Source organism: Delphinus delphis, chromosome 4, assembly GCF_949987515.2.
Source record: "Delphinus delphis chromosome 4, mDelDel1.2, whole genome shotgun sequence".
Taxonomy (NCBI): Eukaryota; Metazoa; Chordata; class Mammalia; order Artiodactyla; family Delphinidae; genus Delphinus; species Delphinus delphis.
The window spans coordinates 118,936,935-118,964,260 of NC_082686.1; the positions used below are offsets into that span (position 1 = coordinate 118,936,935).

Here is a 27,326-nt window from a genome sequence, read left to right on the forward strand (position 1 = left end):
TGCAGCAGAAATTTATATTTGAAGATAATGGCTGAGAAATTTTTCAAATCAACAACAGACATCAAACAATGAATTTAAGATGCCCTACAAACGCCAAGCAGGTTGTCACATCTAGATAATAAGCACAGAAAATGTGTTTGATAAAGTCAACATCCAGTCATAACAAAATGTCTTGGCAAACTAGGAAAAGTAGAGAATTTCCTTAATTTGATAAAGGATAGCTAAAGAAATTTATACTAAATGTGAAATGTTGAAAGCTTTTGTTCCAAGATCAGGAATGAGAAAAGGATGTTTGTAGTCATCCCTTCTCGTCAATATATCCTGGAGGTCCTTGTCAATGCAAAGGAAAAGAAATGAGAGAAGAGTCACATTTCTACATCATATGCTATTAGAGCAGCGGGTCCCCAACCTTTCTGGCACCAGACACCGGTTTCATGGAAGACAATTTTTCCATGGACGGCGGCTGGGGGGATTCAGGCGGTCATGCGAGCGATGGGGAGCAGCAGATGAGGCTTCGCTCGCTTGCCCACCACTCACCTCCTGCTGTGCAACCCCGTTCCTAACAGACCGCCGACCAGTACCAGTGGTTAGGGACCCCTGTATTAGGGAATTGCAAATTAAACCAATGAGATACTATGTCACACCTATCAGAATGGCTAAAATCCAAAACTGACATCAAATGTTAGCAAGGATGTGAAGCAACTCCCATTCACTGTTGGTAGAAATGCAAAATGGTACAACCACTTTGGAAGACAATTTAGCAGTTTCTTACAAAGCTAAACATAGTCTTACCATATGATCCAGCAATCACATACCTAGGTATTTACCCAAACGAGGTGAAAATTTGTTCATACAAAAACCTCCACACAAATGTTGACAGCAGCTTTATTCATAATTGCCAAAAACTGGAAGCAATAAGATATCCTTCAATAGCTGACTGGATAAACACACTGTGATACATCTACACAATGAAATACTAATTAGTGGTAAAAAGAAATAAGCTATCAAACCACAAAAAGACATGGAGAAACCTTTAATGCATATTGTTAAGTGAAAGAAGCCAGTCTGAAAAGGCTACATTCTGTATGATTCCAACTATACAACATTCTGGAAAAGGCAAAACTATATAAAGACAGTTAAAAAAAAAAATCGGTGGTTGCCAGGATTTCAGGGGTAAGAGGAGAGGGATGAATAAATGAAGTGCAGGGGATTTTTAGTCAATGAAACTATTTTGTATGACACTGTAATCATAGATACATTACATTAATAATATTTTATAATAATGTGTTACTGCTGATTCATCAATTGCAACAAATGTAGCATATTAATGCAAGATGTTAATAACAGGAAAACCGTGTTGGGGGGAATATGGGAACTCTGTAATTTCTGCTCAATGTTTCTGTAAACCTAAAACTCCTCTAAAATTAACATGTACTAATTTTTTTAAAGGACAAAAGATTTATTCCGCTTGTATGTGTCTTCTTGAGTCAGTTTGGGTAGTCTGTGCATTTCTGGGAAGTTTTCCATTTTATCTAAGTTATCTAATTTGGCATACACTTGTTCATAGTATTGCTTAATAGAGCTTTGTACTTCTGTGAAGTTGGAATTAATGTTCCCTCTTTCATTCATAATTTCAGTTATTTGGATCTTTCTCTCTTTTTTTTTTCTCGTTGTCAGTCTAGCTAATCTTTTCAAACCAACTTTTGGTTTTGTTGATTTTTTCAACTGTTTTTCGATTCTCTGTTTCATCAATTTTCACTCTAGCCTTTATATTACTTTCCTTCTGCCTGCTTTGGGTTTAGTTTGCTCACCTTTTTCCAGTGTCTTAAGAGAGAATATTAGATTTGTTTTCATGTAGTCTCTCTATGTAATATAGTCTTGTTCTAAAATTCCCTGTAAAGACTACTCTTGCTACATCATATCTTAGTATACTGTGTTTTCATTTTCATTCATCTCAAAATTTTTCTAATTTCTCTTGACACTTCTTCTTTTACCCATTGATTATTTTAAAGTGCTTTGTTTAATTTCCACATATTTTTGAACTTCCCAAATTTCTTTCTGCTACTTACTTCTAATTTCATTCCTTTGTAGTCATAGGAATACTTTGTATAATTTCAGTCCTTTTAAATTTATTGAGACTTGTATTATGGTGGGGCATATGTTCTATCCTGGAGCAGGTTCCATGTGCACTTAAGAAGGATGTATATTCTGCTGTTATTAGTTTTCCATAAATGTCTATTAGGTCTAGTTGGTTTATGCTGTTCAAGTTTTCTATTTCCTTGTCGATCTTCTCTCTAGTTGTTCTAACTACCACTGGTGAACTGTTTATTTACACCTTCAGTTCTGTCAGTTTTTGCTTCCTGTATTTCGGAGCACTGTTATTATGTGCATTACTGTCGTATATATACTTTTTGGTTGCGCAGCTCAGCATGCTGGATCTTCCCTGACCAGGGATGGAATCTGTGCCCCCTGCAGTGGAAGTGTGGAGTCTTAACCACTGGAATGCCAGGGAAGTCCCAATTGTTATATATTTCTGATGAATGGACTTCTTCTTATAAAATGCCCTTACTTTCTCTAGCAACATTTTTTTTGTTTGTTTTTAAAGTTTGTTTCGTCTGACATTAGTCACTTAGCTTGTGGTTGCTGTTTGCATGGAAATCTTTTCCACTCATTTGCTTTTTAAAAAAATATTTTATTGAAGTATAGTTGATTTACAATGTTGTGTTAATTTCTGCCTTACAGCCACGTGATTCTATATACATATACATACATTCTCTTTCATATTCTTTTCCATTATGGTTTATTACAGGATATTGAATATAGTTCCCTGCACCATACAGTAGGACCTTGTTGCTTATCCATCCTATACATAATAGTTTGCATGTGCTAATCCCAACCACTCAATCCTTCCCTCCCCACTCCCCCTTCCCCTTGGCAACCACAAGCCTGTCTTCTCTATGTCTGTGAGTCTGTTTCCGTTGCATAGATTCCATCCATTTACTTTTAACTGATTTGTATGTTTGAATCTAAAGTATGTCTCCCATAAGGCAGCATATAGTTTGATTTTGCTTTTTTATCCAGTCTAAAACCACAATGAAATATCACTACCTACCCACCAAAATGACTAAAATTAAAAAGACTTATAGGACTTCCCTGGTGGTGCAGTGGTTGAGAGTCCGCCTGCCGATGCAGGGGACACGGGTTCGTGCCCCGGTCCGGGAAGATCCCACATGCCGCGGAGCGTCTGGGCCCGTGAGCCATGGCCGCTGAGCCTGCGCGTCCGGACCCTGTGCTCCGCAACGGGAGAGGCCACAACAGTGAAGGCCCGCGTACCGCAAAAAAAAAAAAAAAAAAAAAGACTGATAATATCAATTATGATGGTAAATGAAATTATAAATTCCCTCCTTCGCTGATGAGGGGTGTGTAAATTGTCAAAAACTGTGGGAAAATGTTTGATATTATCCACGAAAGGTGAAAATATATATACACATTCATGCCCTAAAAATTCCATTCCCATGTATAGATACAGCAGAAATGCATTTACATAGCATTATTCATAATGGCCCAAAATGTACATTTGGAAATAACTCAAATGTACATGAACAAAATGGATAAATGGATAAACTATGTAAAATCATATACTGAACACTAAATAGCAATGAAAATATAAGGAAATTAATTTACATAAAATTTGGTCATATTTCACAAATATGTTAAGCAAAAGGAGTCAGACACAAAAGAATAAGCACTGTATGATTCCATTTACAAATTTCAAAAATATTCAGGCAAAGAAAGCTAGAGTGTAGTGTTGAGGAATAAACATGTAAATTGTAAAAGTGGAAAGAAAATGTAATACATAGTGCCACAGTGTTCTAGTTCTTGATTCGAGTAGTGTTACACAGATATTTGCTCCACAAAATATCACTGAGTGGTACATTTTTGTTTTGTTCACTTTTCTATATGTGCCATGACTCACAATAAAAAGGTTTTAAAAAAACAAACTGAGTAAGGATTCCTTGTCTTCCACCCCAATGTGGTGGACACTTAATTTTCCCTCAAATAAGCAAATTATTATCTTTATTCCTTGCAGTTTTTTCATCCCTGTAATCTAGACACACACACACACACACACACACACGCGTGCGCGCACGCGCACACACACACACACACACACACACACACACACTCTTTCCTTACCTCAGCCAGGTTCTGCAAAATCCAGGCCAATCTCAAAGAAACATGTTGGGTTGTGAAAGTGAACAAACTGGCTGCTAAAAATCGTTTACTTCTAGTGAAAAAGTGCAGCACTCGGCAGGAGCTGTGTATGAGCTATTTTAAAAAAAAAGATATTTTAGGAAAATGCATTTAATGGTGTTTGATGTTTCTATATTAAGTTTCATACACATGCAAACAAACCCAATAGCAAACAATTTATTTAACTACTTATAAAGTGTTCTCAGCACTTAAGGAGATCGAGCAAAGCACCCTAAGAGGACAATTTGCATTCTAAATTATGAAATGTGACACATCTACTATGAACTTCTTTAGCAAACACTAGAGGCTCAAGTACTTATAAAAGTCTTTTAAAAATAACTATTTTCTACCTCTTTACCTATTTTTAACTATGGAAGTAAAGGTAGAGAGTCAAGGGAGAAGGCTATTTTTCTATTAGAAATATATTTTTAATCAAGTTAGTATTAACTCAGAAGGGAAGCTCCCCCTACACATTAAGTGCTTAAAATTTGGGATAAGAGATTTTATTTAATACTATTTATATTTATCTAATGATTGAAGATGAAACATACAGTTTTCAATTTACTTTTTCGTATGCAAAACCTTTAGCTGAAAAAAAAAAGCCTTATACAGAAAACTAGCATTGAGTTTTAAGGTTTGTAAGACATACTAAAGAAACCCAAAAAAACCACAACAAAATGAACCCTTATCCTGCTACCTAACTAGAAGGACGCAGATGGACAATTCAACTTCTGAAACTGATGTTGGACAAAACATTCATTTATAGAGAACTTACCTACTTTATGCATTTTTTTCCTATTATTCCCACCCCTCCCCAAAATAAATGGAAAGATTTTGGTTTATTTATTTAAAATAGAAATAAATTTATTTTTCTTTCATTTTTAGCATAATGCATCAATCAAGAAATGTGTAGACTCAGTTCTCTCTACATTTCAGTTTTGTCTTTTTTTTTTTTTGAACAATGAGGCTCATTTTAATTTTTTTCACCTTTTTTTCTTTTTGGTGAAAACATTTATGCTCTACTCCCTTAGCAAATTTCAGTTATACGATACAGTATTATGAACTAGTCACCATATTATGCATTAGATCCCCAGACCTTATTCATCGTTATACCTGAAAGTCTGTACCGTCCTTTTCACCCTGTTCAGTACTCAAACCTTCTGCACTTCCTTATATTTTACATTACTTATTAAATATAAGACTTTTTTAAAGTATTTAAGGTGAACACCCAGAATCCTTCTTCTGATGTGTTATATGTTAAGAAACATTTCGAACTGAAATGAGTTCTTCTTCCATAAGAAGAACTTCTTTTATACTTCTTTTATACTTTTATACTTTTATACTTTTCCGTATAAAAACCTAGATTTAGGATCCTTCAGGGATCTTCTGTTAAAATGCAGATACTTTGGCAGGGGCACACAAAAAGTACTAAGAGTTCTAATACCTGCACTTTTAGTCAACATATGAACGAGGAACACTTTTGTTCATATATTTAACAAATATTTATTGAGTACCTTCCATGTACCAAGAAGTGTGCTAGGTCCTGAGAAAACAGAGTGAACAAGAGGCAGAATCCCTGCCTTCTTGAAATTTACATTCTAGTGGGAAGAGACAGACAAATACGTAATCAAATCAATAAATGAGATAATCTAAGAAGACACTGGTTGTAAGATGAACCACTATTTAATGTACTAGCAAAAAAGTAAAAAATCCTGCTAGTTAAATTATGACATAATTGTAAGATATAAATTATGGTTAAAATGACCAAAAAACCCCTGATGATTAAAAAATGTATCCTAGTTAAAAATCATCCTTTTCAAAATTGGAAAAAAAAAATGTATGTCTTATAACTCATACATTGCTGGTGGGAATGCAAATGGTACAGCCACTTGGGGAAAAAGTATGGCAGTTTCTTACAAAATAAAACATGCAGTTACCCTATAACCTAGCAATCATCCTCTTGGGGTATTTATCTCAGAGAAATGAAAACTTATGTTCACATAAAATTCCATAAACAAATGTTCATAACAGCTTTATTTGTCATAGCCCCAAACTGGAATTAGCACAGATGTCCCTCAACAGGTGGTACATCTGTACCACTGAATACAACTCAGTAATACAGAGGAAACAAGCTATTGATACATGTAACAACCTGCATTCTCCAGAGAATCATACTAAGTGAAAAAAGCAAATCAAAAACATGTTTTATGCTGCATGATTCCACATATATAACATTTTTGAAATGAGAAAAATGTGTAATGGAGGACAGATTAGTGGTTGCAAGGAGCTAGGGATGGGAGAGGGTGGGGAGGTACACAGGAGAGCAGTGGATGTGGTTATGAAAAGCAACATGAGGGAGGGATCCTTGTAGTGATGGAACAGTTCCGCGTCTGTTCATCATCCGTGCGGTGACAGATACGTGAACATATGGAAAAAACTGTACAGAAACTAAAACACATACACATACCTACAGATGGAACTGAGTACAAGTAAAACTGGGGAAATCTGAATAAGATCTATGGATTATATTAATGTCAATATCCTGGTTGTAACATTATGCTATAGTTTTGTAAAATGTTACCCCTGGGAGAAACTGCAAAGCCTGTAAGGGATCTCTATTATTTCTTACAACTGCATGTGAATCTGCAATGACCTCAATTAAAACTTCAATTAAGAAATGTACATCTCAGAGTCTCTGAAATTTGATGAGTGCTGTGAAAGAAATAAAGGACAGTAATAGAGATCGGATTGGGGGGGTGAGGAGTGCTACTATGAATAGGATGGCAGAGAAGGGCTCCCACAGAGGAGGTGGTGGTGAGGCTGGGCCCTGAAGGATGAGAAGGATCCAGCCATGGTGGCAGAGAGAGCCCCTTGCAGATACGAGGGCCTTCAGGTAAGAAAGGGCTTGAGGGCTGACAAAGCTGGAGCCTAATCCTTAGCAACTTCAGGGAGAGAGGGGTCTGGGAAGGGGTCAGAGCTGGAGACAGGGTCAAACTCTGGTAAGGAGTTGGGACTTTTATGCTGAAAGCAAAGAGAAGCCTTAGCAACCAACAGGCAAGAATCGGAACAGTGAGAGGAAGCATGGGTGCCTGGCGTGACTGGAGGAAACTGTGGTGCCAGGAGATTGCCACCACGCCCCAATTACTTCACCACTTTGCCTGTGGGTAGCCTTGGCTAAACGCATGACCTTGGTGCCCGCTTTGGCACATCCTCCCTAAACATTTCCAAGAACCTGAGTCAACAGACCATAAGCATCTGGAAAAGGATGATTATAGGGTAGGGTTCCTTCACTGGCAGGACCAGCTCTGCAATTTTGTGTGCTAAACTCCATGAGTCTGTTTGCGTGCATTTCTCTGCTAAGAGAGGCCAAAACTTATATCATATACCTGTTCAATATCAAGTAGACAAGTGCTTTAAATGCTCAGTTTTGTGCTTGATGTCAGTTTTTCATCACGATTTGAGATCTGGGGCTTATACTACAGAAATAAATGTTTTCACAATTTATTTTAAAAGGAATAAAAGTTTTATTAAACACCTCACTGACTAACTTAAGGAACATCTAATGACTTGACCTATTAAAAACTAAAATTATATATTAAAGTATAACACTGCACATTATAAATAGTATAATTTTAAATTATATCATTCAAAGTTCACAATATTTCCTTAAAACCACTTTCAACTCTCTTACTCTATCTTTCCCATGAACAGCACCTCTCAGTATTCAGCCTCACAAGTTATTAAAGCAAGGTGCATTTTTATATATTAAACTAACAAAAAAAATCATTGTGGGTGGGCCTATGGCAGATTTGTTTCACTCGTGCATTGCTGTCATATTCTATAATGTATTCAAGTTTGTTTTCATATAAAATTAATGTCTCCGAACACTTATCAAGGAAAACTGATGCTGCAGACACTCCCCATGCACCACCTGGTAGGGGCAGCCTAACTGAGAAGGCATTTAACTGTGCGGCATTAGAAGCATTAAAACAATCAATATGCAATATTGATTGTAAGACCAAATATTGCAGGTTTCAACATATTTGAGGAGCTGGAAAATTGTCTCGCTCTTTAACTCGGTAGTCTCACACTTCAGAGTGAGATGCTACTACGGCTGTCACTGTAGTCATCAGCATCATCATTTGCCAGGCATCATGGTGAAAGCTTGTGGCAGTCAGCCAGTTATCTATCTCAACATCCATTAACCATTTTTATAGCAAAAGATGATAAAACCTGGACATAGTCTGTACCTTTTCTGGACATAGTCCGTATTTTTTCAATTTCTCCAGGAATGGAAATGAATTCTCACTAACTTGTGAACCTCTGGTCCACCCCAAACCTCCTCATCAGTTCCTGATGTGCAGCTGTTAAGGACTTCGGTCCACCAGCACGCTCTTGGGTGACTACTATTAAATTTCACTGGGGTGGGGAGTGTGCAAGTGTGTATTTTCTGCTTAATGTCCTAAGACATCATCAGTCAATGGTACAATTCTGCCTACGGCTAAAGGACATTTACAGGAAAAAACAGCAACAACCAAATCACCGAACATAAGAAAAATATTACCTTCATTAAAAGAGAACTATTCCAAGATTTTACAAGTTCAATAGCTCTTAGGTCTTGCCAACTAATGAAGTTGTGGAAATGCTTTCCCGTTTTCCTAAGAAAAATGGAAACAGTATTTTGAGACTCAATATAAATCAGAGACTATATTATATAAAAGATCTGTCACAAGAGAAAACAAAATTAGAAGCCAAACTGTAATTTCAACATATGATTTAATTAATTGGGGCTTTCTGAATGCCTTCTTCTCTTTGATTTGATAAATTGAACACACTTTGTAACAATTATGTGATGTACAGTATAAAATTTTAGATCAGATTCTATCCAAAAAATCTTCTTTTTGAAGCATTACAATGTATACACTTCCAAAAACAAAACTGATGAAAAGCCTTCAAAGACTTGCTCATACAATTTTAAAAGCAAGACAAAGAAGCCAATATTTTCTCTTTTCATTTTACTTATCTTAATATACACAATCAGATAAAAACTTCTGTACCTACAGAACAGCTAAAATGTAGCCTGAGCCTGTTTTTTTTTTCTTTATAAGTTTATTTATTTTTGGCTGCGTTGGGTCTTTGTTGCTACACATGGGCTTTCTCTAGTTGCAGCAAGCGGGGGCTATTCTTCGTTGCGGTGCACGGGCTTCTTATTGTGATGGCTTCTCTTTTTGCAGAGCACGGGCTCTAGGTGCGTGGGCTTCAATAGTTGTGGCATGTGGGCTTCAGTAGTTGTGGGATGCGGGCTCAGTAGTTGTGGCTCGCGGGGTCTAGAGCACAGGCTCAGTAGTTGTGGCGCATGGGCTTAGTTGCTCCGTGGCATGTGGGATCTTCCCGGACCAGGGCTCAAAGCTGTGTCTCCTGCATTGGCAGGTTGATTTTTAACCACTGCACCGCCAGGGAAACCCCTGAGCCTGTTTTAAACCTCTCAACTTTAGGACTGGTTCAGCCCCTGACTGGCGACCTTCCCAGGCTTCCCAAAATTTGTCCAAGAAAAAGAAATTCAACAAACTCTGGGTCAATACTACAATAAAAGCACAGCACTAAGAAATAGAGTTGAAATAAACGTTTTTCCTCTGAGGCTCCTACAAATCAACCACTGCCATCCACTCAGCTTCAACATCCAGCTCAGGCTGGCCTTCTGTGCTCCCTCCAGGCCTCCTCCTATGTGACTGACCACGTTCAATTCCCAAGACTGTCATTTCCCACTCTTTTTAAGCAGTCCTCACCCATGGTCACATCCTCAACTCATCACCTGGAAACATTCTACCACGAAATTCTATCACTTTGCTATACACCTTTGCTATACAACAATAGGTTAATGACGGGGAAATGCCCACAGTATAATATTAAAGGGAAAAAAATCAGGATAAAAACTTTACATATATTGCAATCCCAATTTGCTAATAAATAAATAAGGCAAATTAACCAAAAAGAAAAAGAAATCCTAACATTCTAATATATCAGTCAATACTTCTTGCTATTATTTCAGTTCTCTCAATCTTACTCCCTAAATACCTTCCCTTCAGACTTACTGCATCCTTTAATCCCTCAAACATTCCCTTTCCTTCTTACCGACCCCTCCTAGGCTTACTTTCCTACTAGGCTTACTTACATGGTCTATTACTTTTAATAACTTGCCTTCACACACTGTCTATCCCTCGACTCTCTCTTTTTTAAATTGTGGTAAAATATACATAACATAAAATTTACCATTTCAACCATTTTTAAGTACACAGTACAGTGGCATTAATGTTGTGTAACCATCAGCACTATTTCCAAACACTTGGGCTGTTTCCACCTTCTTCCTACTGTAAATAATGCTGCTACAAACACTGCTGTACAAATATCTGAGTCCCTGTTTTCAATTCTTTTGGGTATATACCTAGGATTAGAATTGCTTGGTCATATGATAATTCTGTGTTTAGTTTCTTATTTATATATTTATTTTTGGCTGCGTTGGGTCTTCATTGCTGCACGTGGGCTTTCTCTAGTTGTGGAGAGCAGGGTCTACGCTTTGCTGTGGTGCGAGGGCTTCTCATTGCAGTGTCTTCTCTTGTTGCGGAGCACGGGCTCTAGGCTCATGGGCTTCAGTAGTTGCAGCATGTGGGCTCAGCAGTTGTGGCGCATGGGCTTAGTTGCTCCGCGGCATGTAGGATCTTCCCGGACCAGGGTTCAAACCCGTGTCCCCTGCATTGGCAGGCGGACTCTCAACCACTGCGCCACCAGGGAAGTCCCCTAGGTTTAGTTTCTGAGGAACTGCCAAATGGTTTTCCACAGCAGCTGCACCATTTGACATTCCAGCAACCAGTATGTAAGAGTTCCAATTTTTCCATATCCTCACCAACACTTGTTAGTTTACATTTAAAAAATTATAGCCATCCTGGGAGATGTGAAGTGGTATCTCATTGTGGTTTTGATTTGCATTTCCCCAATGACTAATGATATTGAGCACCTTTTCATGTGCTAGTTGACCACTTGAATATTATTTAAACCCTTTGTCCATTTATGAATTAGGTTTAGGCTTTGGTGATGTTGCTGAGCTGTCAGAGTTATTTATATTCTCTGGATATTAATTCTTTATCAAATATATGATTTGCAAATATTTTCTCCCATTTTATGAGTTTTCACTTACTTTAAAGTGTCCTTTTTTTTCTTTCTGTTTTTCACCTTTATTAATGGGATCACAGCATTCACATACATCATGAATATGGTACGTCTTTTTCCTTTAGTGATCCAAACGATCACGATTATCGTTACTGCAAATCAGAGAAGTGATTCTCCTATTGTTATTTTTTAATAAATTTATTTATTTATTTATTATTATTATTTAATTATTTTTGGCTGCGTTGGGTCTTCGTTGCTGTGCGCAGGCTTTCTCTAGTTGCAACAAGCAGGGTCTACTCTTCGTTGCGGTGCGCGGGCTTCTCACTGCGGTGGCTTCTCTTGTTGTGGAGCACGGGCTTTAGGCACATGGGCTCAGTAGTTGTGGCTTGCAGGCTCCAGAGCGCAGGCTCAGCAGTTGTGGCGCACTGGCTTAGCTTCTCCGCAGCATGTGGGATCTTCCCGAACTGGGTCTCGAACCTGTGTCCCCTGCACTGGTAGGTGGATTCTTAACCACTGTGCCACAGGGAAGTTCCTCTCCTATTGTTTTAGTCCTCCATCTTAAATTACAAACCAAACATACCAAGACACATACCTTCCATATTACATGCTTCAGTCAGTTTTCAGACATCTAACTGTAGATTTAAGATATCAATGGCTATAAAATTTTTCAGACTTTTTTTTTTTTTTTTTTGCGGTACACGGGCCTCTCACTGTCGTGGCCTCTCCTGTTGCGGAGCACAGGCTCCGGACGCGCAGGCTCAGCGGCCATGGCTCACGGGCCCAGCCGCTCCATGGCATGCGGGATCCTCCCGGACCGGGGCACGAACCCGTGTCCCCTGCATTGGCAGGCGGACTCTCTACCACTGCGCCACCAGGGAAGCCCTCAGACATTTTTAAAATGCAAATTATTCGTTATGTCAAAATAATTTCAGCATGACTTTATTTCTTATTATTCTGTACTAAATTTAGGGCTCTTCTCAGTTTCTACTTTGGACAGTTCCAATAGTTAAGAAAATTAAAGAAAAATTACTCATCATAAATAGAAGAAAATATCTTGATAGTATTCTTTGATGCACAAAAGTTTTTAATTTTGATAAAATTCAACTTACCTATTTTTTTCATTTGTTAGCTGCACTTTTTCTTTTTTTTTAAAAAAATCTTATTTTGGCCGTGCAGCATGCGGAATCTTAGTTCCCTGACCAGGGATCGAACCTGCAAAATCTCAACCACTGGACTGCCAGGGAAGTCCCTGTTAGCTGTATTTTTGATATCATTTAAGAAGTCATTGCTGGGGCTTCCCTGGTGGCGCAGTGGTTGGGAATCTGCCTGCCAATGTGGGAGACGCAGGTTCAAGCCCTGGTCTGGGAGGATGCCACATGCCGCTGAGCAGCTGGGCCCATGAGCCACAACTATTGAGCCTGCGCTCTGAAGCCAGCAAGCCACAACTACTGAGCCTGCACTCTTTGAGCCCGTGAGCCACAACTACTGAAGCCTGTGCTCCTAGAGCCCATGCTCCACAATGAGAAGCCACAGCAATGAGAAGCCCATACACTGCAACGAAGAGTAGCCCCCGCTCGCCGCAACTAGAGAAAGCCCACGGGGCAGCAATGAAGACCCGACGCAGCCAAAAATAAAATAAATTTTAAAAAAAGTCATCGCTAAATCCACAGTAATGAAGATTTCCTCTGTTTTCTTCTAAGAGTTTTATAGTTTTCTGTTTTAAAGTTAGTGTTTTATCCATTTTTTTAAGTTAATTTTTGTATGTGGTATATGGTAAGAGTCTAACTTCTTCCTTTTGCAAGTGGATGTCCAGTTTTCTCAGCATTATTTGTTGAAGAGACTGTTCTTTCCCTATTGTCTGGTCATGGCTCCCTGGTATAAAACCAAGTGACCACCGTATTAGTTTCCTTGGATTGCCATAACAAAGGTCACAAATTGGGTGACTAAAACAATAGCAATGTATTGTCTCACGGTTCTGGAGGCCAGAAGTCCAAAATCATGGTGTTAGCAGGGCCGTCCTCCCTCTGGAACCTGTAAGGGGATCCTCCCTTGCCTGGGAGGATCTGGTAGTTTGCAGCAATCTTTCCTTCTTCACATGGTGTTCTCCCTGTGTCTGTCTTCACATGGCAGTCTTCATATGAGGAAACCAGTCATATTTGATGAGGAGTCCACCTCATCCTGCATTATGATCTCATCCTAATTTAAATAATTACATCTGCAATGACCCTATTTCCAAAGGTTACGTTTTGAGGCACTGCTGTTGAGTTATTTCCCCCAAATCTCCTTCGCTCCTAAGTGTGAGATTACTAAGTCAAAGAGTAAGACAATTTTCCAGCTCCTCAAATGTGATGAAACCTGCAATATTTGCTCTTATAATCAATATTGCATATTGACTGTTTTAACACTTTTAATGCCACACAGTTAGATGCCTTCTCAGCTAGGCTGCCCCTTCCAGACGGTGCATGGGCAGTGTTTGGAACTACAGGTTTCCTTAATAAGTATTTGGAGACATTAATTTTAGATGAAAGCAAACTTGAATATATTATAGAATATGAGAGTAATGCATGAGTGAAACAAATCTGTCATAATCTCACACACATTGATTTTTCTTTTTGTTAGATTAAGGTATAAAAATGCACCTTGCTTTAATAACTTGTGAGGTTGAATACTGGGAGGTGCCGTTTACAGGAAAGACCGAGTAATTAAGGGAGTTGAAAAGGTTTTAAGGAAAGGCATGAATCCTGAACTGTATGGTTTTATACAGTTTTTGTAATGTGTAGTATTATACCTTAATGTATAATTTCAGTTTTTAACAGATAAATTCAAACATTCCTTAAGTTGACTAATTACTTAACTCAGGTGAGTGAGATTTTTTCAAGTTTTATTCCTTTGAAAATAAGTGTAATAACTCTAGAAATCTGCTTTTCCCACTCCTCAGGGATTGTCATTTCTTCCTGGCTGAGGGCTGTCAATTTGCGACTTTTCCAAACTACTTTGGCAAAGTATGTATTCCTTGTTGGTGTGTGGTCGCTGAAGTTTCTGAAACGTCTGTTATGTTTTCTCTGTGATCGGCTAGTGATCTGACGAACATTTTCTAAAATGTGTGGCCTCGCGAACCCCCAAAAGATACTGGCCCTTTAAATCTTCCAACAGACGCTGCCAAAGGAAGCAACTGCAGCTGAGAGGGCCAGAACCTAGGTAAGCATCTGTGCCAGTTCTGCAGGGCATTGCAAAATCTACCAAAGTACATAGGCCCACATTTTGGTAGGACAAAGTTCTCAGCCCTCATTCCTGGAATGTGGGCCGCTTTCCCCACATGTGCAGTAGGGCTGAAGAATGGAGGCTGGTGGCTGGTTTGCACATGTCCTCTCTTACCCAAGGATAGCAGCCTCTACCTTTATCCAGCAGTCCCCTAGCTGTTATAAGGTCGGATCAGGTTCCAGAGTTCTGAAAGAGCTTATTCCAATCTCTCCAAATCAACAATTGCTTTGGTGGAGGGACCAACCCCTATAGCTTCCCACTCCACTATTTTGGTGATGTCACTCTCTACCCCTTGACTTACAAGTTAACTATGTACCTTTTCAATACCTAATCTGGGATTAATCTAACTTTCTTCTGGGTTCACTTTCAATGTCAGAACCATTGAGAGGAGTTGGAGGAAAGTCCCATAACCTTGTGAATTGGTACCATACCTATGAGATACAAGCTCGTCTGCTCTCTCAAAGTCACTTAAAATGATGAAAGTCTCTCTCTTGTCCCTAATTAGTTTCCTCTCCACTCCCCACCAATGGCACATCTAACTTTTCACTAGATTTCTCAAGCCCTAGGCCACCACTTGCCTCCTGTTTCTCAAGGGAAGTAAGGACACAGGAAATGACTTTCCTCAACTCTCTACTCCTCCAGCTACACCTACAGCGATGGTGCATCTCACTCTTGGGTCAGAGGAGAAGCTTTCCCTCTCCAAGTCTAAGGCTGGCACCTCCACCTGTACTCTCTTTATCCATGCCTTCCTGTCTCTTCTATCACTTCATTTTGCAAACATTCCTGCAACTGTCTTCTCTAAACTTGCTTAAATCTCCCCATCTTTGACCCACGATACCTCCCCACCCAACTAAGCCCTCTCAGTTTCCATATCACTTCCTACTACCTCAACTACATACAATTCAAATGCAATTTAGATTCCCAATCATTCATGAAAATTACATTCACTACGTTCATCAATGTAGTTATTTATTTATTTAGTATTGCTTTCTTTTTTTTTTTTTTTTTTTGGCCGAGTGGCTTGCAGGATCTTAGTTCCCCGACCAGGGATTGAACCCTCACCCTCAGCAGTGAAAGTGCCAAGTCCACTGGATCTCCGAGGACTTTCTTCGTTGTGGTGCGCAGGCTCCTCGTTGTGGTGGCTTCTCTTGTTGCGGAGCATGGGCTCTAGGCACGCGGGCTTCAGTAGTTGCAGCACGCAGACTCAGTAGTTGTGGCTCGCAAGCTCTAGAGCGCAGGCTCAGTAGTTGTGGTGCATGGGCTTAGTTGCTCCACGGCATGTGGGATCTTCCTGGACCAGGGTCTCGAACCCGTGTCCCCTGCATTGGCAGGTGGATTCTTAACCACTGTGCCACCAGGGAAGTCCTGAGGTGTCTTTTTGATATGAGATCAGAGACCTGAATAAGCAACAGCTTTCAAAGAGACTTCCAGTTTCAGCCTCATTCCCCTCAAACCCACTGTCCATGCTGCTTTAAGAATACTCTTTCTAAAATATAAATTTGGTCACACTGCTCTCCCACTTAACAGCTTTTGAGTTTCCCACTGCTTATAAGGGGTAAACTCTTTACCACAACCAATGGCCTTCTCTGGTCTGGGTCCCTGCGTTCCTCTCCAGGTTCATCGCAATCAAAGCCTTGAGTGCCTACTATGTGCCAGGTACTGCACTCGGTGTGAAGGACCCTGTGAGGATAGGGCAGATGAAAGTCCCAACACTCATGGAACTTCTTACTTCTATGGGAGAGGTGTAATTTTTAAAATGTGTAAACAAGTAAATAAAAATTTTAGACATGAAGTGATTTTAGATATGAAAAATTTTAGTGATGAGTGACAGGAAGATAATAAAATGGTAAAGTCACAGGTAAATAAAATGGTCAGGGAAGGTCCCTTAGAAGAAGTGATCTTTGAGGTGAGCTCCAAATGATGAGAAAGGGAAGATCTTGGGTAACAGAGCTCCAGGCAGGGGGAGCAGCAGGCACAAAGCTCGAAGGCAGGAATCAGTGGAGAGCATTCAAGAAGCAGGCCGAGGGGCGGTTGCAGCACAGAGCAGAGCAGGAGGGTTGGTCAGAGATGAGGTTAGAGTCAGGAAGGAGTGAGAACACTTGGGTGTGGTGCCTTCCCGATGTCACTGCTTGAATTCCAGAGCCCTTTATCTTGTTTATTTTTAGTTTCTTTGGCTGCACTGCACGGCTTGCAGGATCTTAGTTTCCCAACAAGAGGCTGGACCGCGTCCTCAGCAGTGAAAGCACGGAGTCTTAACCACTGGGCCGCCAGGGAACTCCTTCCAGAGTCCTTTAGATGCTTCAGACGCACCATGCTCTTGCATCTCCCGCCTCTGCCAGTGGTTTGCTCTCTCCACTAAGGGAACTCCTACTCATCCTTCGAGACTTGGCTCTGTGAAACGTTCCCTAACTCCCACTTCTAGGCTATTCAGTCACCCCCTCCAGCTCCCTCATTAAGGTATAAAGCAGTCCTGCAGAGCAGACGTCTGTCAGCTGCACCCTCACTATGTACACGTCTGTATCTAACACTAGACTGTGAGCCTCCTGAGGGAACAGTGAATTCATTTTCAGATTCTCACCACCTAGCCCAGATACAAAAGAGGTATTTGATTGATAAATGAATAAACGCTGCTCTGCTAATGAGAACTATCAGACTGGGTTTGTCAGAAATGAAATCTATTGATATATGATTCTTTGGAGCCATTCTACAACAGCATATACTTACACACTTAAATCTGATTTTTTCACTGGTTCATCAAATATTTATACAGCAATTTCTGCCAGAAGCTGGGGATACAGCTGTGAACAGAGACATGGCATCGTTGCCCTTATGAATATATTTTCTACCAGGGAAGTCAAACAAATAATCAATTACTCAGTTGCTTACTTACAAAAGGAACAAGTCCATGAAGGGTACCATGGGTGTCTTAATGGGGAGACTCTACTGTGTCTGGGAGGTCAGGAAAGGCTTCTTTGAAAAGTGACAACAGAACTGAGCTCCAAAGGATAAGTAGGAAAAAACAAGGAGGGTGAACATTCCCAACAAAATGTATTATATGTCCAAAGGTGCTAAGGCAGGATGGGGCATGATGTGTTAAAGGCTGGTATAGCTGAAGAACAAAGAGGGGAGAAGATCACAAAGTGAATGTGGCATCATTAACTCAACAGGATAGAAGATGATATATAATGCTGATCTCAAGTAATAGCCCATGTTTTAACATTCACTTGTGGTGACTTACGTTTGTTTTAGCTCTATCAACAGTAAAAGGAAAAAGAGAGGGAAAACAAGAATGCAGTATTGTAAATGAACTGTCTTAAACCTCTCTAACACAGTGTACCATTCTTGGCTCTGAATCTATTTTGTGTCATAAATAATTGCTAAGAACCATTAACACAAGTAGCAGGTGCCACAATAAAAGATAGATTTGGTGCTGAGTGAATGCAGACTAATTTAGATACTTGCATTATGAGACTGTAAATTCCTGGAGGGCTGTTGTTCTGATGCATCTTTATATTCAAATCAGCAACTAGCACAATGCCTTGCTTGCGATGAGCCCTCAAACAGTTACCAAGTGTATCCCGGTGCAGGGACTCATGGCTTATACTACTAATTGGCACGCACCCTGATCTGAGGTTAGTTGGCAGAAGCCTCCCTGAGAGACACAGTGTCAGAAGAAAGAAAACAACTCAAGATTTTTTTTTTAGAACAAAGTGAATTTAAAACAACCAAAATGGAGGAGTTATCATTTACAGTTGTTTTAGAAAACAAGCTAAACACAACCACTGATCAAATATGTTGAAAAAAAAGAAGAAAACTCAAGGACTGAAAAGAGTTAAAAAAAAAAAAAGAGTTTCGGTGAATAGGCAGAAGATGGCAGAGTAGGACATGTGCTCACTCCCTCTTGTGAGAGCACCAGAATCACAACTAACTGCTGAACAATCATCGAAAGGAAGACACTGGAACTCACTAAAAAAGATACCCCACATCCAAAGAAAAAGGAGAGGCCACAATGAAATGGTACAAGGGGCGCAATCCCCATAAAATCAAATCCCATAACCGCTGGGTGGGTGACTCACAAACCGGAGAACACTTATACCACAGAAGTTCACCCACCGGAGTAAAGGTTCTGAGCCCCACGTCAGGCTTCCCAACCTGGTGGTCCGGCAATGGGAGGAGGAATTCCCAGAGAATCAGACTTTGAAGGCTAGCGGGATTTGATTGCAGGACTTTGACAGGACTGGGGGAAACAGAGACTCCACTCTTGGAGGGCACACCCAAAGTAGTGTGCCCAGCGGGACCCAGGGGAAAGAGCAGTGACCCCAAGGGAGACTGAACCAGACCTATCTGCTGGTGGTAGAGGGTCTCCTGCAGAGGCGGGGTGTGGCTGTGGCTCACCGCGGGGACAAGGACACTGGCAGCAGAAGTTCTGGGAAGTACTCCTTGGCGTGAGCCCTCCTGGAGTCCGCCATGAGCCCCTCCAAAGAGCCTGTAGGCTCCAGTGCTGGGTCACCTCAGGCCAAACAACCAACAGCGAGGGAACTCAGCCCCATCCATCATCAGACAGAAGATTAAAGTTTTACTGAGCTCTGCCCACCAGAGCAACACCCAGCTCTACCCACCAATAGTCCCTCCCATCAGGAAGCTTGCACAAGGCTCTTAGATAGCCTTTTTCACCAGACTACAATTCTGCAGCCTGTGGAACGAAAACGACATTCACAGAAAGGCAGACAAATGAAAAGGCAGAGGACTATGTACCAGAACAAGATAAAACCCCAGAAAAACAACTAAATGAAGTGGAGATAGGCAACATTCCAGAAAAAGAATTCAGAATAATGATAGTGAAGATGATCCAGGACCTTGGAAAAAGAATGGAGGTAAAGGTCGAGAAGATGCAAAAAATGTTTAACAAAGACCTAGAAGAATTAAAGAACAAACAGAGATGAACAATACAATAACTCAAATGAAAAATACACTAGAAGGAATCAATAGCAGAATAACTGGGGTAGAAGAACAGATAAGTGACCTGGAAGACAGAATGGTGGAATTCACTGCCATGGAACAGAATAAAGAAAAAAGAATGAAAAGAAATGAAGACAGCCTAAGAGACCTCTGGGACAATATTAAATGCACCAACGTTCCCATTATAGGGGCCCCAGAAGGAGAAGAGAGAGAGAAAGGACCCAAGAAAATATATGAAGAGATTATAGTCGAAAACTTTCCTAACATGGGAAAGGAAACAGCCACCCAAGTCCAGAAAGCGCAGAGAGTCCCAGGCAGGATAAACCCAAGGAGAAACAAACCAAGACACAGAGTAATCAAATTGACAAAAATTAAAGACAAAGAAAATTATTAAAAGCAACAAGGGAAAAATGACAATATACAAGGGAACTCCCATAAGGTTAACAGCTGATTTCTCAGCAGAAACTCTACAAGCCATAAGGTAGTGGCACAATATATTTAAAGTGATGAAAGGGAAGAACCTACAACCAAGATTACTCTACCTGGCAAAGATCTCATTCAGATTTGACGGAGAAGTCAAAAGCTTTAGAGACAAGCAAAAGCTAACAGAATTCAGCACCACGAAACCAACCCTACAACAAATGCTAAAGGAACTTCTCTAAGTGGGAAACACAAGAGAAGAAAAGGACCTACAAAAACAAACCCAGGGCTTCCCTGGTGGTGCAGTGATTGAGAGTCCACCTGCCGTTGCAGGGGACACGGCTTTGTGCCCCCGTCTGGGAAGATCCCACATGCCGCGGAGCGGTTAGGCCCGTGAGCCATGGCCGCTAAGCCTGTGCGTCTGGAGCCTGTGCTCCGCAATGGGAGAGGCCACAACAGTGAGGGGCCCGTGTACTGCAAAAAAAAAAAAACAAACCCAGAAAAACCCAAAACAATTAAGAAAATGGTCCTAGGAACATACATATCGATAATTACCTTAAATGTGAATGGATTAAATGCTCCAACCAAAAGACACAGGCTAGCTGAATGGATACAAAAATAAGACCCATATATATGCTGTCTACAAGAGACCACTTCAGACCTAGGGACACATACAGACTGAGAGTGAGGGGATGGAAAAAGATATTCCATGCAAATGGAAATCAAAAGAAAGCTGGAGCAGCAATACTCATATCAGATAAAATAGACTTTAAAATAAAGAATATTATGGGATAGAAGGAAAGGCACTACATAATGATCAAGGGATTAATCCAAGAAGAAGATATAACAATTATAAATATATATGGACCCAACATAGGAGCACCCTAATACATAAGGCAAATGATAACAGCTATAAAAGAGGGAATCGACAGCAACACAATAATAGTGGGGGATTTTACCACCTCACTTACACCAATGGACAGATCACCCAGATAGAAAATTTAAAAGGAAACATAAGCTTTAAATGACACAATAGACCAGATAGATTTAATCGATATTTCTAGAACATTCCATCCAAAAACAGCAGATTACATTTTCTTCTCAAGTGCACACGGAACATTCTCCAGGATAGATCACATCTTGGATCACAAATCAAGCCTTGGTAAATTTAAGAAAACTGAAATCATATCAAGCATCTTTTCCGAGCACAACACTATAAGATTGGAAATCAACTACAGGTGGAAAAAACGTAAAAAACACAAACACATGGAGGTTAAACAATACATTACTAAATAACCAAGAAATCACTGAAGAAATCAAGGAGGAAATAAAAAAATACCCAGAGACAAATGACAACAAAAACACAATGATCCAAAACCTATGGGGTGCAGCAAAAGCAGTTCTAAGAGGGAAGTTTATAGCAATACAATCCTACATCAAGAAACAAGAAAAATCTCAAATAAAGAATCTAACCTTACACCTAAAGCAATTAGAGAAAGAAGAACAAACAAAACCCAAAGTTAGTAGAAGGAAAGAAATCATAAAGATCAGAGCAGAAATAAATGAAATAGAAACAAAGAAAACAATAGCAAAGATCAATAAAATTAAAAGCTGATTCTTTGAGAAGATAAACAAAATTGGTAAACCTTTAGCCAGACTCATCAAGAAAAAGAGGGAGAGGACTAAAATCAATAAAATTAGAAATGAAAAAGAAGTAACAACAGACACCACAGAAATACAAAGCATCCTAAGAGACTACTACAAGCAACTCTGTGCCAATAAAATGGACAACCTGGAAGAAACAGATAAATTCTTAGAAAGGTATAACCTTCCAAGACTGAACCAGGAAGAAATAGAAAATATGAACAGACCAATCACAAGTAATGAAATTGAAACTGTGATTAAAAATCTTCCAACAAACAAAAGTCCAGGACCAGATGGCTTCACAGGTGAATTCTATCAAACATTTAGAAAAGAGCTAACACATATCCTTCTCAAACTCTTCCAAAAAACTGCAGAGGAAGGAACACTCCCAAACTCATTCTATGAGGTCACCATCACCCTGATACCAAAACCAGACAAAGATACTACAAAAAAAGAAAATTGCAGACCAATATCACTGATGAATATAGATGCAAAAATCCTCAACAAAATACTAGCAAACAGAATCCAACAATACATTAAAAGGATCATACACCATAATCAACTGGGATTTACCCCAGGGATGCAAGGATTCTTCAATATATGCAAATCAATCAATGTGATACACCACATTAACAAATTGAAGAATAAAAGCATATGATCATCTCAATACATGCAGACAAGCTTCTGACAAAATTCAACACCCATTTATGATAAAAACTCTCCAGAAAGTGGGCATAGAGTGAACCTACCTGAACATAATAAAGGTCATATATGACAAACCCACAGCAAACATCATTCTCAATGGTGAAAAACTGAAAGCATTTCCTCTAAGATCAGGAAGAAGACAAGGATGTCCACTCTTGTCACTATTATTCAACATAGTTTTGGAAGTCCTAGCCATGGCAATCAGAGAAGAAAAAGAAATAAAAGGAACACAAATTGAAAGAGAAGTAAAACTGCCACTGTTTGCAGATGACATGATACTATATATAGAAAATCCTAAAGATGCCAACAGAAAACTATTAGCGCTAATCAATGAATTTGGTAAAGTTGCAGGATACAAAATTAAGGCACACAAATCTCTTGCATTCCTATACACCAAGAATGTAAGATCAGAAAGAGAAATTAAGGAAACAATCCCATTCACCATTGCAACAAAAAGAATAAAATACGTACGAATAAACCTACCTAAGGAGATAAAGGTCTGTACTCAGAAAATCATAAGACACTGATGAAAGAAATCAAAGATGACACAAACAGATGGAGAGATATACCATGTTCTTGGATTGGAAGAATCAGTATTGTGAAAATGACTATACTACCCAAAGCAATCTACAGAATCAATGCAATCCCTATCAAATTACCAATGGCATTTTTTACAGAACTAGAACAAAAAAATCTTAAAATTTGTATGAAGACACAAAAGACCCTGAAGAGCCTAAGCAATCTTGAGGGAAAAAAACGGACTTGGAGGAGTCAGACTCGCTGACTTCAGACCATACTACAAAGTTATAGTAATCAAGACAATATGGTACTGGCACAAAACCAGAAATATAGATCAAAGGAACAGGATAAAAAGTCCAGAGATAAACCCATGCATCTATGATCAACTAATCTATGACAAAGGAGGCAGGGATATACAATGGAGAAAAGAGTCTCTTCAATAAATGGTGCTGGGAAAACTGGACAGGTACACGTAAAAGAATGAAATTAGAACACTCCCTAACACCATACACAAAAGTAAACTGAAAATGGATTAAAGACCTAAATGTAAGACCGGACACTATAAAACTCTTAGAGGAAAACATAGGAAGAACACTCTTTGACATAAATCACAGCAAGATCTTTTTGACCCACCCCCTAGAGTAATAGAAATAAAAACAAACCATCAAAAAGAGTTTTCTGGCATCTGAGGGGTGGGGGGGAACGAGGAGAAAAATAAAAAGAAAGTTCAGGGCTTCCCTGGTAGCGCAGTGGTTGAGAGTCCGCCTGTTGATGCAGGGGACACGGGTTCGTGCCCCGGTCCGAGAGGATTCCACGTGCCGCGGAGCGGCTGGGCCCGTGAGCCATGGCCGCTGAGCCTGCGCGTCCGGAGCCTGTGCTCCGCAACGGTAGAGGCCACAACAGTGAGAGGCCCGTGTACCACAAAAGAAAGAAAAAAGAAAGTTCAAAGTTTTAGACATCCTAACAGCATTCTAAGGAAAACAAAATTTCTATGGCCATGATGACAGAATGCACCATGGACGCTGGAGGAAAAAACAATGAGCTGGGAAGAGCAGGCGCTGGCTGGGGCTGGATGAACAATAGGTTGTTCCACAGGGTCAAATCTGTCTCTCTTTTTCTCTCAACAATGAGCAAGAGGACTTCCCTTGTGGTGCAGTGGTTAAGAATCCACCTGCCTATGCAGGGGACACGGGTTAGATCTCTGGTCCGGGAAGATCCCACACCAACTGAGCCTATGCACCACAACTACTGAGTCCAAGTGCCACAACTACTGAGCCTGCATGCTACAACTACTGAAGCCCACATGCCCAGAGCCTGAGCTCCACAACAAGAAAAGCCACTGCAATGAGAAGCTCACGCACCGCAACAAAGAGCAGCCCCCACTCGCCACAACTAGAGAAAGCCTGTGCACAGCAACAAAGGCCCAATGCAGCTGAAAAAAAAAAAAAAGAGTACCTAGGGAATTCCCTGGTGGTCCAGTTGTTAAGACTCTGTGCTTCCAATGCACGGGGTGTGGGTTCCATTCCTGGTTGGGGCACTAAGATCCCATATGTCCCACGGTGCAGCCAAAAAAACAAAAAAACAACACAACAACAAAACAAAACAAGAAAAAGGAAGAGTACCTCTCTGGAGGAAATGAGCCATGCCTGCCTAAACCTGTGGGATATCTCCATATTCACATGTCCCAAACCAAACACTTCATCATGTTTCCTTCTACCCACCCTCATCACCACCTAACTCATTCCTCCTCTTATGTTCTCTATAATTTCTTTCACGTCGTCCCAAACATCAAGACCAGAAATAGTGGTAAGTTAATTTTTTAAATTGAACTAATTTTTTTTAACTGAAGTATAGTTGACTTACAATATTATATTAGTTTTGGGTGTACAACATAGTAATTCAATATTTTTATAAAATATATGCCATAGAAAGATATAAAATATTGTCTATATCCCCTGTGCTGTACATAACATCCTTGTAACCTATTTATTTTACACCTGGTATTTTGTAGCTCTTCATCTCCTTCACCTATCTTGGCCCAACCCTGACACCTCTTCCCTCTGGTAACCACTAGTTTGTTCTCAGTATCTGTTCTATTTGTTCATTTGTTTGTATATGTTTCATTTGTTCTGCATATTAAGTGAAATGCAGTATTTGTCTTTCTCTGTCTGACTTATTTCACCAAGCATAATACCCTCCAAGTCCATCCATGTTGTTTCCAATGGCAAAATGTCATCCTTTTTTATGGCTGAGTAATAGTCCTATATATATATATATATATATATATATATAAAATATACACACACACACACATATATATAGTCCTATGTTTCTATATATATAACACATCTTCTTTATCCTTCTATCTATTGATGGACACTTAGGTTGCTTCCATGTCATGGCCATTGTAAATAATGCTGCTATAAACACTGAGGTAAATATATCTTTTCAAATTAGTGTTTTCATCAGATAAATACCCAGGAGTAGAATGGCTAAATCATATGGTAGTTCTATTTTTAATTTCTTGAAGAACTTCCATACTGATTTCCATAGTGGCTGCACCAATTTACATTCCCACCAACAGAGCACAAGGGTTCCCTTTTCTCCACATCCTTGCCAACATTTGCTATTTTTTTTCTTTTTGATAATAGCCATTCTAATAGGTATGAGGTGATATCTCATTTTGGTTCTGAAATGTATTTCCCTGATGATAAGTGATGTTGAGCATCTTTTCATGTGCCTTTTGGCCATCGGTATGTCTTCTTTGGAAAAATGTCTGTTCAGATTCTCTGCCCTTTTTAAATTGGGTTGGCTATTTTTTTTTCATATTGGGTTGTATGAGTTCTTTATATGTTTTGCATAGGAAACCATTACCAGATGTATCATTTGCAAATATCTTCTCTCATTTGGTAGGTTCCCTTTTTGTTTTGTTGATGGTTTCCTTTGTACAAGAGCTTTTGAGTTTGATTATGTCCCATTTGTTTATTTTTGCTTTTATTCCCCTTGCCTAAGGAGATAAAGCCAAAGAAATATAGCTATGACCAATGTCAAAAAGTGTAGTACCTATGTTTTCTTCTAGTTTTATGATTTCAGGTCTTACATTTAGGTCTTTAATTCATCTTGAGTTTATTTTTGTAAATAGTGTGAGAAAATGTTCTAATTTCATTCTTTTATGTGTAGCTGGTCCAGTTTTCCCAATACCACTTATTGAACAGTCTTTTTTTTAAATTATATATTCTTGCCTCCTTTGCCATAGATTAATTGACCATGTGTGCGTGGGTTTATTTCTGGGCTCTCTATTCTGTTCCACTGATCTATGTATCTGTTTTTGTACTGATACCACAGTTTTGATTACTTTAGCTCTGTAGTATAGTCTGAAGTCAGAGAGCAGAGATACCTCCAACCTTGTGCTTTTTTCTCAAGACTGCTTTACTATTCAGGGTCTTTTGTGGTTCCATACAAATTTTAGGATTATTTGTTCTAGTTCTGTGAAAATGTCATGGGTATTTTGATAGGTATTGCATTAGATCTGTAGATTGCTTTGGGTAGTATGGATATTTTAATAATGCTAATTCTCCTAACCCATGAACATGGGATATATTTCCATTTATTTCTATCCTCTTCAATTTCCTTCATCTATGTCTTATAGGTTTCAGAGTACATGTCTTTCACCTCCTTCATTAAATTTATTCCTAGATATTTTATTCTTTTTGATTTATAAATGGGATTCATTTCTTTTGTTATTAGTGTACAGAAATGCAACAAATTTCTTTATATTAATCTTGTATCCTGCAACTTTACTGAATTCATTTATTCTAGTAGGTTTTTTTGGTGGAGTCAAAGGTTTTCCTTATATAGTATCACGTCATCTGCAAACAGTGGTAGTTTTACTTCTTCCCTTTCAATTTGAATGTCTTTTATTTCTTTTTCTTGTCTGATTGCCGTGGCTAGGACTTCCAATACTATATTAAGTAGAAGTGGGAAGAGTGGGCATCCTCATCTTGTTCCTGATCTTAAAGGAAATACTTCCAGCTTTTCACCACTGAGTATGATGCCAGCTGTGGGTTTGTCAGATGGCCTTTATTATGTTGAGGTTTGTTCCTTCTATGCCAACTTTGTTGACAGTTTTTATCACGAATGGATATTGAATTTTGCCAAATGTTTTTGTCTGCATCTATTGAGATGATCATGTGATTTTTATCCTTGGTTATGTTAATGTGGTGTATCTGTGGTGTATCATGTTAATTGACTTGCAGATATTGAACCATCCTCACATCCCAGGAATAAATCCCACTTGATCATGATGTATGATCCTTTTTACATATTGTTGAACTTGGTTTGCTAATATTTTGTTGAGGATTCTTGCATCTATTTCATCAGCTATACGGGCCTGTACATTT

At 39.4% G+C, this 27,326-nt stretch overlaps 1 protein-coding gene across 3 annotated transcripts in view; it reads right to left on the reverse strand.

The window, feature by feature from the left end:
• GK5 (glycerol kinase 5) overlaps positions 1-27,326 on the reverse strand; it is a 75,813-nt gene that overhangs the window by 34,136 nt on the left and 14,351 nt on the right. For all 3 annotated transcript variants that reach the window (XR_011246450.1, XM_060011362.1, XM_060011363.1), the window contains exons 4-5: positions 8,819-8,912; positions 4,198-4,329 (exon numbers count right to left, since the gene is read on the reverse strand). Coding sequence is in view for 2 of the 3 variants with exons in the window: in XM_060011362.1 (XP_059867345.1) it covers positions 4,198-4,329; positions 8,819-8,912 (226 nt within the window). In the remaining variant the exon portion in view is untranslated. The remainder of the gene's footprint in view (positions 1-4,197; positions 4,330-8,818; positions 8,913-27,326) is intronic.